The sequence below is a fragment of the Diceros bicornis genome, chromosome 11 (genome assembly GCF_020826845.1).
Source record: "Diceros bicornis minor isolate mBicDic1 chromosome 11, mDicBic1.mat.cur, whole genome shotgun sequence".
Lineage (NCBI taxonomy): Eukaryota > Metazoa > Chordata > Mammalia > Perissodactyla > Rhinocerotidae > Diceros > Diceros bicornis.
Window position 1 is genome coordinate 48864172 of NC_080750.1, and position 16018 is coordinate 48880189.

Consider the following 16018-nt stretch of genomic DNA (forward strand, 5'->3'; position numbering starts at 1 on the left):
TTGAGGATAAAATGTCTTGTGTCACTATGAGATTCAAAAAGGGAATTTAGCTTCACAGAAAAGTAATAAAATACATAAGATGCAAGAGTAAACAGTCAATTGCCATACATGCTTAATAAAAGTGTAAGCAATTCCTAAATATATGAACCTCAAAATATTTTGCTATAATATATAAATGTAAAATATCTAATTTGTAACTCTTTCTTACATAGTCCCATTTCTAGCATACAATATTACCCATTTTTAACCATTTACACCATTTTTATCCATTATTCAATATATTTAAGAGAATTTTAAAGCTGATAGTCATTGACTCAGGATAATAACAATAATGGTAATCAGAACAAACACTTATTAAGCTCTCATTATGTGCTAGACATTGTGCCAAGTACTTTAGAGCATCGGATCCATTAAAATTTCATTTCTACAAATGTCTCTAATTGAGTTAATTTCTATGATAGCTTAATCTGAAAAAGCAAAATAAAGCAAGCTTGTGTTACAAATCTAAGAGGCTAGTCCAATGGTCTGGAGCAAAACAATAATGTTCTAAAACCAAATTGATTAGTAGAGCATCCACTTCTTTAATTATCACACAAAATGTTTTCAGATTAGGCTTTATAGCCAGAATTGTCTATCCGGCCACAATTGTACCAATTGTATGTGTATCGGCATGAAGTTGATAGTAGATTACTTTCTATCTATTATCATAGTAGAATCGTTCCAGGGTCAATTTTGCTCTAATTTAAAGGTTATAAATTAACAGGCCTAAGTATTTAGTCCTTTAGTCAAGGACTAAAACACAGCCTAAAGCATAATTTTAGTCCTTGATTATTTTGATTACTTATTATAAAATATAATATTTTATTAATGCACTGGTCTCCTTCATAAAAGTTCAAATAGGCTGATAAACCAAGTAATATTATCTTTTGGGAAATGTCATTATGGCAAAAACTCTTCAAAAGATGGATAAAGGAGGATAATTCAACCTCACATTGAATGCTCACACTAATTGTGTTCCAGCAGCATGCTGTAATGAGTTTCCACAATACATATTACATTTGAGATTAAATAGTAAACATACAAGACTGTCTGTCTTATATACTATGATGGGAATTCAAATTTGGTTAATCCTACTCGGATAACAGAAAAGCATACTCAAATGTCTACTCTTTGTTAACCGTAAATTCCAGGAAAAAAAAGAATACTTATTCCAATATCTCTAGAATAAACACTAAGTAATAAATATGCAGAAAAGAATTTTTGCCATTGCAGAAATATAGCATGTAAATAACTCCTAATTTGACTTTTTCCATTCACACAGTTCAAGGTCTCCCTTAATCTGGTTCTACCCAACAATTCATTCTCACTATGTATTGCAAATTCCCAGCAAATATTTTTATGATCATATATGACACAAAATTAATGAAACCCACTACATACTTCATGACTATTCCCTGAGTTTGACATACTTTTAAGTCTCCAGTTATGGAAGTATCACTACAGCCGTCAAATACCAGCTCAAGTGTTATCACCTCAATAGAGACTACTATGCAACTCAGCTGGAATTTGATGTTTCTTTGTCTGTAATCCTATCACACTTGGCTTGTATGTCTGTTAACAGCAATTATTTTATTCCTCCATGTATTACAGTACCCCTTTACTTCTAACTGCCCTAAATTATGGCTTTTCTGAAAGTACAGAATTGTCTTATTTAGTGCTAACCATATGCTAGCAACATGTTTGTGTGTGTGTTTGTTCTTTCCTCAATAAATATTTAGTAGGTGAAAGCACAAATGAACAAAACTATTGGTCCCACAGATTTTTTATTCTCCTTACAATGAAAGCTCATAATTACTTTATAAATTTTGTAAATGTTCCTTTTTTAATAGACAATTGAGAAAGAAATACACAAGCTTGGAGTAATACTGAAATTCGTGCACCTGAGAAGGTAACTAGCTTCACACATATTTAAATTACATAAATCAAATTATAGCCATTGTAAACAGTATTTAAAATGAATTGTTAGTCCAGTTGCCATAGAAATTGGAAGTAATTAAAAGGCACATTAAAAATAAATTATAAATTATAGCAAAATATTAAGTACACGGCAGGCTCTTCCTAAATAATTTCTGAGTGTATGGCTATTCAATGTTTCTCTAATAAGTGTGATCGCTGGCTTCCAAGGTATATGCAAAATCAGCTTTAAAAATGCCACAGAGTTTCCAAATGGTGGTGAAACTGACAGTACTATTAGCAATGTATAATGCTATTCCTATTTTTTGAAATCTCATCGTCTTGGTATTATGTACCTTTTTAACTTCTGATATGCTAGTGGATACCTTGATAACTGATGAGGATTAACATCTTTTCCTAATATATATTGGCACTTCGTTTTTTCTTGTTTCTGAAAGTTCTTTTTAAAACTACGGGCTAGTTTTCTTTTGGGTTGTTTCAACTATATCTGTCTGTTTCTGTATCTATCTATCTATCTATCTATGATACTAAGTTCTTGTCAGTTATTTATGTGGACAATATCTGGAGGGCAAAGTTTTGTGATTAGAACTCCTTAATTTTAATGTAATCATGCTGTTTTCTCTGATGTTTATTGTCACGTTGAGTATAACCCTAAAATTACATTGTGATATTAATATTAATATAATCATAATTAGTACAATATTGGTTATAATATATATGTATATGTATAGACAGTCTTTACTTGAGTATTATAATAATCAAATTAGAAAACAACACATTTTTTTCCTTTACTTAGTCTAATTTCAGTCTTCTGAATCCAAACTATATCTAGGAACACATTTTGACTTTCTATTAGGACATGTTTGAGATAAAAATAGAAATATGTTATTCACTAATAATTTATTTTCTATTACAATTTCATGATTGCCAAAATATTTCCAAAGGCTTTATTATTTATTCCAGAATGTAGTATAAAGATATGTATTAGACCGACAGTAGATAAATTAAGCAGAAAGACATTCAAATTAGTACACAATTTTATTGCATACGATAGAAAAATGCCTCTTAAGAAATTTCATATTTAAAAACACTTCATATGTAATGTAACATTTCCTGTGTAACACAAATATGGAAATGCACACAAAGTTGGCAAATAAAGCAAATAAGGAGGCAGCACAGTAATCCAACTGTCTCACTCTTCCTGGCATATTCACCTAATAATCAGCTCTCTCAGAATCCAGGCATCTGGGCAAACAGAGGACCACAGGGCATACAGGTGCATAATCTGGGCTCTTTGCACACAGGTGAGAAAAATGTGTGGCATAAATTAGACTTCACAAAACTTTAAGATAGCACCTCACTTCAGCCCCTCACCCTAGAGCCTGGGCATTTGAAGGGCACGTTTGTTTTATTAACTCTTCACACATTTACACTATTTTCTAAGTTCCTATATCAGAGGACTCTAAGAAAATCGTCAAGTGATGATAATTCTAACTTTTTTTCAAATCTAAGTACACAGTTATTTCGCAAAGGATTCACCACATTTAATGCCCAAATTCGTCTGGAATTGTGGAATCTCAAAGTGAGGCCTAACATTTTCTCCTGAACACCAACAACAAAATACTAGTATGTAGATTTTCTAAAAGTTTCATAGAGATTTTATACTCAGCACTGTCACTATATACAAGCTTATTTAGTCAGCATGTCTGAAGTAATATAAATAAAATGTCATCATCACTTATCATAAAATAAATTAGGCAAATTGACATTGTGTAAGATGAGATGAGATAGGGATAGTCCACTGAAGGAATATAATGCTTTGCAGACAACGGGTAGATGATAAATCAAAATAAGAAAGCTTTGTTTTGTAGACAATAGAGATGCCTGATTGCTTATGGTTGCTGCAAACCTGTCAATTCAGTGACATTCAGACAACGTAGCGTCTTGTCAGATAACAAAGCTCTGCAATTGTGCAAAGATGGCAATGGTAGAAACAGATCTATTTAATTACATTGAAAGGGTATTATTTTAAAAATATAGCCTTCAGATATGGCAATCACAAGGCAGATAATTTCAGCATACTCTGGGTCAACAGATGAAAAGATTTATGGAACAAGTTACTTCACAAGATGTGACAATGTCATCGGCCAAATTGAGAGCATAAATATTAGAATTTATGATAAATAATGAAAGCTCATAAAATAATAAATGTTTATCGAGCATAGTTAACCTCTACATGAGTCTGACTATCCCAAGTGTGTTTTATTTCTTGTACGCTTACTAACATGTAAATGTCCGTGCCAAATATTAAATAGTGTTTTGGGCTTTTCAAAAGAAATAGGAATTGTTCATTCTGCTTTAAAATGTTTCTAGCATAGCCCCTCCATTGAATAATGTTCAGTGAATGTTAAATAAAAATTAATATTTTTCATTTATTGATTTATTTTTCCTAAAATATTTGTTTTTGTGTGGTTCTTTTTGATTCTAGCACTTAGCTCATAACTAACAGGATTAAATCTCACACTGGCTATGATGTCCACACCTTATTTCTTACTGCGAATTTTCCTTATTCCTAATGATCCTACCTATATCACATTTGTTGAGTGTAAAAAAAAAATAATCTGTTAATCTGATGACTTCTACACCTACCTCACGTTGGTTGAGTGTAAAAATTTATTATTAATCTATGATAGCTGTGTTTGGCTTCATCTATACTTTTTTATAGACTATGCTAGTCACTTATTTATATTATCTTCCTAGCCTCTGTAGACACTAATAAGATCCTATGTATATGATCTCATTAAGTCTATACAACTGCCTTTTTGAAGTATGTATTTTCTTCGTTGTTTAAAAATAGGAAGGAAATGAAGACTAGAGAGGTTAATTAATCTGTCTATATTACCAGAATATGTTTCATTTTTAAAGTTTGTGATGTCATATTTTAACTGCCTTTACATGTAAAAAGATCACGTTTTAATCTATTTTAAGACCCTCTACTTCTAAAATAGCAAATACTTCTTAAGCATTTATATATCTTTTGAAATATTTAGGTACAAATGGCTACATTTTACCATATTTCTAAATCCATGTATTGTGAAGTATACTCATTGAATTTTTAAAAATTACTAATTTATATGACCAGCATACATGTATATAATTTGTTCTTTCAAGTGATCTTGTCGTAGAGTTTAACACATTTAAAATACTGTCTTTTTTTTTTTGGTCAGGAAGATTAGCCCTGAGCTAACATCCATTGCCAATCCTCCTCCTTTTGCTGAGGAAGATTGGCCCTGGGCTAACATCCATGCCCATCTTCCTCTACTTTATACGGGACGCCGCCACAGCATGGCCTGACAAGCGGTGCATCGGTCTGTGCCTGGGATCCGAATCTGCGAACCCCGGGCTGCTGCACTGGAGCGTGCGAACTTAACCACTATGCCACCAGGTCGGCCTCTGAAATACTCTTTTAAAAAATCTTATAATTAATTTTAGGTCATAATAGTCAAGCAATATTACTTTATTGAAGTTAATTCTGAAGTAAGGATTGTTGCAATAGCCCAATATTTCCAAATGCAGTATTGCCTGGGACAATGATAAAAAGATGTACATATTATTATAACATATTCAGACATTATATTCAATATTTGCAAGAAGCTAGATTAAGTACATCCTTTACTAAAACCCTAGCAAGGTATGATATAATTTGTGCTCGTTGCTTAATGCAGCCCGTAGCTTAAAAGCTTTCAATAGTAGCCTACATTCACACTGCTTTTCATTTACCTTAATCCTGAAGACGAATTGTTATCATCTGGGAACGGACTCCTCTTGGGAATGGAAATGTATGAAGTGCTTATGCTATGTGCTAGATGTTTTCAAATAAATGACATTCCACCTCTACTTAAAACCCCCTCACATATTTCAAATCATCTTCTACTCCGTGTTACAAGCACCACACAATCCCCGATGGCCTGTTTATACTCTTCTTTGCATTTAAATCCTCTCTGTATATCACTTCATTAATCTTAGTTATCAAATCCTATCCCTAATGTAACTGTAGACTATATTATTTTGAAGCACTTTTTTGTAGTTCAATTTATCATATGAGAAAACTTCCAGTGGGGTTTGTTGACAAAGTTGGGCACTTAACTCAAGGTTTTCCAATTCAAAGATCAGTGTACAAGCAAAACAAACTCCTTAGCCATATGATGCTTTGCACGAGTTGTGCTCTCAATGGTATCATATTGCTGGGAAATGTAGTGTAAGAAAAAAATGTGATTGATCCTCCTATGAGTGTTCTATTACGTAGAAAATAGCTGGATGATTAGTCTGAAGCTGTAGCTAAACAATGTAAGTCTGTGCTGTGTCATTTAGCCCAAATTGTAAATCTTTCCCCATTTTTATTGCTATCTACATGAAATTCAATACCTCTCTTCTCTGCATCTTTCAAAAAGAAAATATAAGAAAAGTACATTACAGATGAATTTTTAAAATATAATAAGAATATAAATTGACCAATTTAAAGGGGAAATAAAGTGTAGCTTTTGCTTTGACTCTGTGACAAAGTGGGCTCTGCCAAAAAATGTTGTCCTTTATTTAAAGTATCTTAATAGCCACATTAAAGAAAAAAATGTATATTCCAATTCATTGAGTCAATGTTTTTTAAATGGGGAGAGATATAATGACATTTTATATTTGAATATATAATAATATAGATGTCCATATATGATCATCTCTCTCTCTTTCCCTTCCTCTCTCCCTCTCTCTCTCTCTCAATCTCTAACTCTACTTCTATCTCTATATCTATATTTATCTCCATATCTATCTATATGTATCATTTATTTTGTAAACTCTCTAATTTCTACCAATTATTGGATTCTCCAGGCTTTTTTTAAAAAAATAATTTTTGTCAATCTTTCTAGCAAGCAATAAATAATTATTTTCAGGAAATAAGCATGAGTGGGAAGAAGAGGTACTTTATGTCTAGCATTATGTTGAGTGCTTTATATATAACATCTGCACAGAAATCCCTTAGTGAGTTGGTATTTATTCCATATCACAGATAAGGAAATGAAAGCTGAGGGAGGTTATATAAGAGCCCCAAATCACACGGCTGTTATGTGGTGAAAGTAACACACATTCTAACTTGCATCTTACTCCAAAATTCACGCTCTTCTATTATACTAATCTGCTTTTTTAGATATACATTGTATCCCATCATTACTAAAGGGAAAAAGACTTGTGAAATTATTTTTGGTGAACATGTACAAAAAATTATTGAACAAGTCAATAATTTTTTAATACTTGCAAATACAAAATGTAAAGTCATCATCGGTGGGTCTCTAACTGTTTCCTTTGGCTTTTTTGAAAATACTTATCTTTCAAGATGCAAATGTACCCTGTATAATTAAGACTAGTCTTTGTCCATGGAATTACTAGAAGAAAACCCAGAGCAATTGTTTAGATGGGGGCTACAAAAGGCTGTAGTTTTCCCTAATGTGATCTCCGCCTGATTTTGTTTTTGTTGTATAGAATTCTGACTGTTGAGGAATAGGAAACATCAGGAAAACTGTCTCCTAATCATATAGACATTCTTACATTTTCAGTTTATTCTCTTCTGTACCTACTAATATTCTATTCAACTTATTTAGTATTAGCCTGATTTTAGTTATCTGCATAACTTTCTAAAAATGAGCACTTTCACATCAACAACTACATGTATATATTCTTAATAACCACTGTAGAAAATGTGTAGAACAGAAACTTAACAAAAATTAAAGGCATTTATTTAAATTAAAGGTAAATTTGGGGCCGGCCCAGTGGCTTAGCGGTTAAGTGCGTGCGCTCCGCTGCTGGCGGCCCGGGTTCGGATCCTGGGCGCGCGCTGACGCACAGCTTCTCCGGCCATGCTGAGGCCGCATCCCACATACAGCAACTAGAAGGATGTGCAACAATGACATACAACTATCTACTGGGGCTTTGGGGGAAAAATAAATTAATTAATTAAAAAAATTAAAAAAAATGGAGATTGATCACATAAATGAAGATTCATTTTTAAAAAAAAAATAAAAGGTAAATTTGTTATTCAAAAAAACCTATATCTGCATGTATATAGCAGAGTAGAATATAAACATGAACAAGTAATGCTTGAGATTTCTGAGTTATAACTAAAATCTGTTAATTTTTTTGTCAAGACTAATGTCATGCAGCTTTTTCCTTGTTGTTTTTGTAGTTTTAGGTCTTATGTTTAAGTCTTTAATACATTTTGAGTTATTTATACGTAGTATTGTGTAAGGTAGTGGTCCAATTTCATCGTTTTACATGTGAATATTTCTTGAAACAACAACAGCAATGTTTCTTGAAAAGACTATCCTTCCCTCACTATGTATTCTGGCGCCCTTGTTGAAGATCAGTTGACTGTATATGCATGGATTTATTTCTGGGCTCTCTATTCTGTTCCGTTGATTTATGTCTGTCTTTAGGCCAGTAAAATACTGTTTTAATTTCTATAGAATTGATATATTTTGAAATCAGGAAGTGTGATACCTCCAGCTTTGTTCTTTTCCAAGATTGCTTTTGCTATTCTCAATCTTTTGTTGTTCCATATGAATTTTGGGATATTTTTTCTATTTCTGTAAAAAGTGCCATCAGGATTTTGATGTGAATAGCATTGAGTCATAGATTCTTTGGGTAGCATGGACCTTTAACAATACTAAGTCTTCTAATCCATGAACACGGAATGTCTTACCATTTCTTTGTGTCTTCCTCAATTTCTTTCATTAATGTATCTACAGTTTTCAGTGTATAAGTCTTTCACTTCCTTGGTTAAGTTCATTCCAAAGTAATTATTTCTTTTTGATGCTATTGTAAATGGGACTGCTTTCTTAATTGTCTTTTGGATAGTTAATTGTGAATGTGTAGAAATGTGATTGATTTTTTGGGGGGGGGTTTTGGTGAGGAAGGTTAGCCCTGAGCTAACATCTATTGCCAATCCTCCTCTTTTTGCTGAGGAAGATTGGCCCTGGGCTAACATCCATGTCCATTTTTCTCCATTTTATATGTGGGATGCCTGCCACAGCATGGCTTGATAAGTGGTGCATAGGTCCGTGCCTGGGATCCAAACCTACAAACCCCGGGCCGCGGAAGAAGAGTGCGCGAACTCAACCACTACGCCACCGGGCCAGCCCCGAAATGTGAGTGATTTTTGTATGTTGATTTTGTATCCTGAAACTTTACTGAATATGTTTATTAGTTCTGAAAAGTTTTTTGGTGGAGTATTTAGGGCATTCTCTATATAAGATCATGTCACCTCCAAACAGAGACAATTTTACTTCTTCCTTTCAGATTTGGATGTCTTTTATTTCTTTTTCTTGCTTAATTACTGTGGTTAGGACTTCCAGTATTATGTAAAATAGAGTGGTGAGAGAGGACATCCTTGTCTTGATCTGAGAGGAAAAGATTTCACTTTTTACCTTTGAGTATGGTGTTAACTGTAGGCTTGTCATATATGGTCTTTATTATCTTCTACACCTAGTTTGTTGAGCATTTTTATCACGAAAGAGTGTTGTCAAAAGTGTTTCTATCTTGAAAGAGTGTTTTCAAATACATTATATGCATCTATTGGATGATCCAGTGATTTTTCTGTTAATGTGCAAATCATATTAATTGATTTGTGTATGTTGAACCATCCTTTATCCCAGGGATAAATCCTACATAATCAGGATGTATGATCCTTTTAATGTGCTGTTGAATTCAATTTACTAATATTTCGTTGAGAATTTTTGCATCTATATTGGGCTAACACCCGTGGTCCATAATTTTCTCAAAAGCACAGGCAACATAGGCAAAAATAGACAAGCTGGACTACATCAAACTCAAAAGCTTCTGCACAGCAAAGGAAACAATTAACAGAGTGAAAAGGCAACCTGCAGAATAAAATATTTTCAACCCATATGTCTGATAAGCATTTCATTTCTAAAATATGTAAAGAAACTTAATAACTCAATAGCAAAAAATGAAATAATCCAATTAAGAAATGGGCAAAAGATTTGAATAGACATTACTCCAAAGAAGATTTACAAATGGCCAGTAAGCAAATAAAAAGCTGTTCTACATCACTAATCATCAGGGATGCAAATCAAAACCACAATGAGATGTCACCTCATCCCTGTTAGGATGGCTATTATCAAAATAACAGAAGACAAAAGTGTAGGTGAGGATATGATGAAGTTGGAACTCTGGCATCTTGTTAGTGGGAATAAAAAATTGTGCAGCCACTATGGAAAACATTATGGAAGTTCCTCAAAAAACTAAAATTAGAACTACCATATGACCCAGCAGTCCTACTTCTGGGTATACATCCAAAAGAGTTGAAATCAGGATCAAAGAGATATCTGTTCTTCCATGTTCATGGCAGCATTATTCACAATAGTCAAAATATGGAAACAACTTAAATATCTATCAACAAATGAACGGATAAAGAAAATATTGTGTATACATACAATAGAATATTATTCAGCCTTAAAAATGAAGGAAATTGTACCATTTGCAACAACATAGAGGGATCTGGAAGGCATTACACTAATCAAAAAAAGCCATTCACAGAAGGACAAATACTATATGATTGCACTTACATGAGATATCTAAAAGAGTTGAAATCACAGAAGCAGAAAATAGAATGATGGTTGTCAGGGGAAGGGGGGAGAGAGAATTGGAGTGTTGTTCAATGGTTATAAAGTTACAGTTATACAAGACAAATAAGTTCTGAAGATCTGCTGTACAACTCTTATAGTTAACCATATGGTGTTTGCACGTAAAACATTTTTAGGAGTGTAGATCTCACGTTGTGTTTTTATCAAAATAAATTAATTTTTACACTCTATTAGCTTTCACTCTTCATCCTTGAAAATGTCACATAATTTAAATACACAAGTAACACCTATAAATATTTCATTTTCAGACTTGGAAAAAATATTCTCCAAAGCTTTTCCCTGTATTGTCTCTTTCTTATAAGACCACTTTGAAAGTTCTATAAATATAGATATAGTAAAGCCTGAAAGGCTATATCTTATAAAATTGTTACTTTTGTTTTTCACAGCATGCTACTAATATATAATCTCAAAAAATTATTTAAAATGTATTATTTTGACCTGTAAGAGTTTAAAATGGTAAGTAAAATAAAGTGAAAACATGATTTCAGAAAATGTTGATAATTAAACATATTAATATGACTAAATTTATGAATAAAATTATATTGAATCTTCCTCTAAAATTTTCCTCAAATTTACATGCTGGTAGGTAGTGATTCATTGATTAAAGAAACTATGGCCAGGTGTTTTAATGTTGTAACTGGGGAAATGTATTGAAAAATACCTGGCAGACATAAAAAGAAAGCAGAATACAGAGTTTAATTTAAACTCTGTCTTATAAACGTCATCATAAAGGACAAAGAAAACTAATGTCTTCAATTGCCACCTAAAATTAATTTTCAACAGGAAGTGAATTGCAAATTGGTATTTAGCAGAAATACATAAAAGGAGTAAAGATATTATGGTGGAACTTACCCAGGCCATTAAATCCAGCTTTCTTTTCCCTTTTTCTACCTTAAGAATTTTCTTATTAAATATTTGCTTGTAATGATGGTTATCCTAGCCAGACCAAATATAGACAAAGATATACCGGTAGTCAGGACCTAGATAAGATCCTGCAGCCTCCTTTGATCCACACATATCTACATGCACTCATTGATTTAAAGAAAAATAAAAAGATTCCTAGGACAATGCTTTACCTTTGTTTAGAAACTGAGTTTCCTTTGGCATGCCAAAGTAAAGGGCCCTCAAACTATCAGGGCCTCTGCAAAAACTTAGATTAACAGGAGTTGTAAACGGGTATAACAAATCAGACTGAGGAGTAAGGAGAATAGTCATTCCAAGTATATCCAGATCCAACCCCGAAACAACCGTACTATGGCATGTGTGGATCAGGGGAAGGAAGTGTCCATGGGTTTGCCTATAGAGAGCTTACTTGATAAATGCTGTAATAGTACTTTGAGTTCCACGCAATTCAGCTGTAACAAAAAAATCCATTTTTAGTATCCCACCCCATCCATCTCCCTTTCACCAAGTAATAATCTTTTAAAAAGGATGGTGCATTTTTCTTTTACTTCATGATACAGCCAGGAGACAAGTACAGTGATGACAAAGGATTTCTAGCTCTAAATGGAGAACAGTCCATGGAGCGGTGTTGGTGCCAAGGCAGTGGATGTCTCATGGTGGCAGTAACCACAGTGCCTGCTGCAGAGAAGCACTGCTGTGTAGCTATTGGGCCACTGACTGCAATGCCACTGACAGAAATAGAAAGATATTAATTTATTATACCCATAGGATGCCCCTTGGCTATATTTTGGGACCTTGAATTCCCCAACCTGTTTAGGAAAGGGATTTTGCAAGGGATTTAAATTCCTATGTGAGCAAATGGGAGGACAGAGACTGAAACATCTTATATATGCTTGCAAAAGAAACAAAATCATTTTAGTGTTGTATTAAAAATTTCACAAGCTTATTCTCTAACCCTTAAATCTACTTTTAATATTTCAAGATTCCTATCCTTCCTACATATGAAAACTTTTTTTAATGAATTGTTCATTTCAGTTTGTCTTTGCTTTCTAAATACAGCGTGTGTGTGTGTGTGTGTGTCTGTATATATATATATATATATATATATACGTGTGTGTATATATATGTGTTCAATACATACGGGTCTTTCTAGCAGAATCTTCCACAAAAAGAGAAGAGATGTCTTCATCCACTCCTACTTCATTCTTTGCGATACAAGTGTATGCTCCTGTATCTTCATAGCGCACGTTGCTTATATGAACCTCACTGCCGTTTGCTGAAAACAGAAGGCAGATGCAGCTTGTAAACTACAATTTCAGTTTTGGTACAGTGCTTTCCGATTACACAGTCAAACAGTTCTCTTAGCTTGTCCTAATTAAACTATTTTCCTTCCTACTTCCATGCTTTGGAGGCATGCCAAATTATTCCAAAAGCATTCAAGTGTTTCATAACTGCTGTCACTCTATTACAGAGAGCCCAATGCTCTATAACAAAGGCACACACTTTATATTTTATATTCATTTCCTATTTCTTACATTGCATAAGAAGTATTTTATGCTGATAATGATAATTTTCTTTATATATTTATTTTTAATATTCAGAATCCAGTTTGTCCCAAGCTTTTACAACAGTTTTAAATAACACCACTCTGGCTCATTGACAGAAGAATACATATGAAAAGACATTTTCATAAAGAAGTTAAATGAGCTACCTCGTGCAAATATAATGCAATTGCCACTTATCAAGTATATCATTGAGTCCGTATTATATATCTAAAACTATTAGATAAGGAGGACATTAAAATAATAACACATGATTTGTCTGCAAGATTTCAGTCTTTTCTCAGAAATACACCTAAAGTAAACAATATTATAATATGGAAATTGATATAGTCAACGTACACCAAAGGGTTAAAGGAATGATTACTACAACTTGTACATTTTGGTAAAATAATATTTTAAGCTAACCCCTGAATAATGAGTTGCATTCCCCAATGTGGAAACCAGGGTATAATTAACCATTTGCTATATGTTAGCAATATACGCGATGCTTTCACGTATGTTATTCCTTAATCATCCCAAATAATACTTAATTATCAGATGAAGAATCTGAGGCTCATAGAATGATCATATGCAAGTCACTCAGCTCAAAGGGTAAAGGCTCTAAAGTTTAGTGTTTGCTATGCTTATTTGTTTTTTTGGGTTTTTTTGTTTTTGTGAGGGAGATAAGCCCTGAGCTAACATCCATGCCAATCTTCCTCTTTTTGCTGAGGAAGACTGGCCCTGAGCTTACATCTATTGCCAATCCTCCTCCTTTTATTTTTTTCCCTTTTTCTCCCCAAAGCCCCAGTAGGTAGTTGTATGTTATAGTTGCACATCCTGCTAGTTGCTGTATGTGGGACGTGGCCTCAGCATGGCCTGACAAGCGGTGGGTCAGTGTGCATCCAGGATCCGAACCCGGGCCGCCAGTAGCGGAGCGCACACATTTAACCGCTAAGCCATGGGGCCGGTCCCACTATATATATTTGTTTAAGTTTCTTTTTTTCTCTTCTTTTACCTTCTTTTCTTTCTTCCTGTATGTGTCTTTGTGTGAGTGTTTGTGTGTGTGTTCCACGTTATCCAATCAAAAGGACACCATGCACCACGTGCAGTAGAAAGGAACGTGACTAGTTGTGACAAAAATAATTGGTGTGGCTGTTTGGGGAAAGAAGGTAGAAACTAATGGGAGAAGAGCTTGAGTGCCACCTCTAGGAGCCAGCGGCTCTCAAGGGATGTGAATGGGATATGGAGTGGCCGTGAGTGTTTGGAGAGGGGTAATTATTCAAATCATTTGGATCTCTTTCTCAATTTATAAATGCTACTGCACACCTCCATTCTGCCCATCCTTTGTTGAGAATCCTTACTCCAAAACAGATGTTGGCAATGTTTTTTTTTTTCCTGTAAAAAGCCAGATAGTAAATATTTTAGGCTTTGTGGGCTATGCCGTCTCCGCGGCAACCACTCACCTCTGCCATAGCAGCATGAAAGCAGCCTTAGACAATATTTTAAAAATGAGCGTGGCTGTGTTCTAAAAACAAAAACAAAAAGCAAGCAAAAAAGTTGCTTTATTTACAAAAATAGGCAACTTTCCAGATGTGGTCTTTGGGCCTTAGTTTGCAGACCCTTGCTCTAAAAGATAGGGAATGAACAATGTATTTAAGCCTGCATCAGCTTTTTGTTTTATGTGGAATATAGTCCTCTGCAAAGAACATACCTTTAGTTTTCTTTCAAGACTTGTACACTTAACAACCTAAATTCTCTAGATTTTTTTGAATCATCAAGTCAATTTATTCCTTCTTCAAATTTTGTTTTCTCAATAGTCTTATATGTTCTCGTAAGCTATATGCCCCACTGTCTTTCCCTCCTTCCCTACATAATCTAGCATTTCTAGATGTTTTCTATTCTATTGCCAGAACTACCAATTCGCTCTTCTATTTATCATCCTGATACATCTGCCTTACTAACCTCCAGAACTAGAACAAGCTGCCATATCTCTGTACCTGGTGTCCCTGGACCTACTTTTTTTGAGTAAATAATGAGGCTCTTGCATAAGCAAATTTACAAATTCACAGTTTGCAATTTGCAGGATGTTCAATGCTACTTTATATTCATTTCACTTGATGTTTACAATTAGATGCCTTTCATGTCCTACTCCACTTTTATTTCAAATCTTTACTCTTTGTTTAATGATTCCTATGATAATACTAACTTCTCTAAGCAAGTGATGCTGCTCTTTAAATCATGAGGTACATAGAAGTGATTAGAAAGTAAAGCCAAATCATTTTGTACTACATACATGTATCAAATCATCACGTTGTACACCTCAAACTTACACAATGTTATATGTCCATCCTATTTCAGTAAAAGCTGGAAAAAAAGAAAGTAAACCCAAAACTTCCTGTTTCCATCTACATCTTTACCTTTATTTACTTCTCAAAGGAAATTTTCTCCAGTTCTTTCCAAGGCACATCTCTCCTTTTTTCTTGTTGAGTTTTTTTTCTTTTTATTGTGAGGAGGATTAGCCCTAAGCTAACATCTGCCAATCCTCCTCTTTTTGCTGAGGAAGATTGGCTCCGAGCTAATATCCATGCCCATCTTCCTCCACTTTATATAGGAGGCTGCCACAGCATGGCTTGACAAGCGGTGCATGGGTGCGCACCTGGGATCCCGGCCCAGGAACCCTGGGCCACTGACGTGGAGCGCGCGGACTTAACGGCTACGCCACCGGGCCGGCCCCTTTTCTTGTTGATTTTTATAACTCTTTGTTCACTCTTTCTCCCCTCCATTATCTATGCATCTTTCTCTTTACTGATGTTCCTTCAAACCAACAAACTGTCCAAGAGGAAAAAATATCTTCCTTAGTCCTGAATCTTTCTGCCAGCAGCCACTACCTTC

The 16018-nt window shown here is 34.1% G+C and overlaps 1 protein-coding gene across 4 annotated transcripts in view; it reads right to left on the reverse strand.

Moving 5' to 3' along the window:
* FSTL5 (follistatin like 5) overlaps positions 1 to 16018 on the reverse strand; it is a 688045-nt gene that overhangs the window by 121270 nt on the left and 550757 nt on the right. For all 4 annotated transcript variants that reach the window (XM_058550291.1, XM_058550290.1, XM_058550293.1 and 1 more), the window contains exon 10: positions 12727 to 12861. In XM_058550291.1, coding sequence (XP_058406274.1) covers positions 12727 to 12861 — 135 coding nt within the window. The remainder of the gene's footprint in view (positions 1 to 12726; positions 12862 to 16018) is intronic.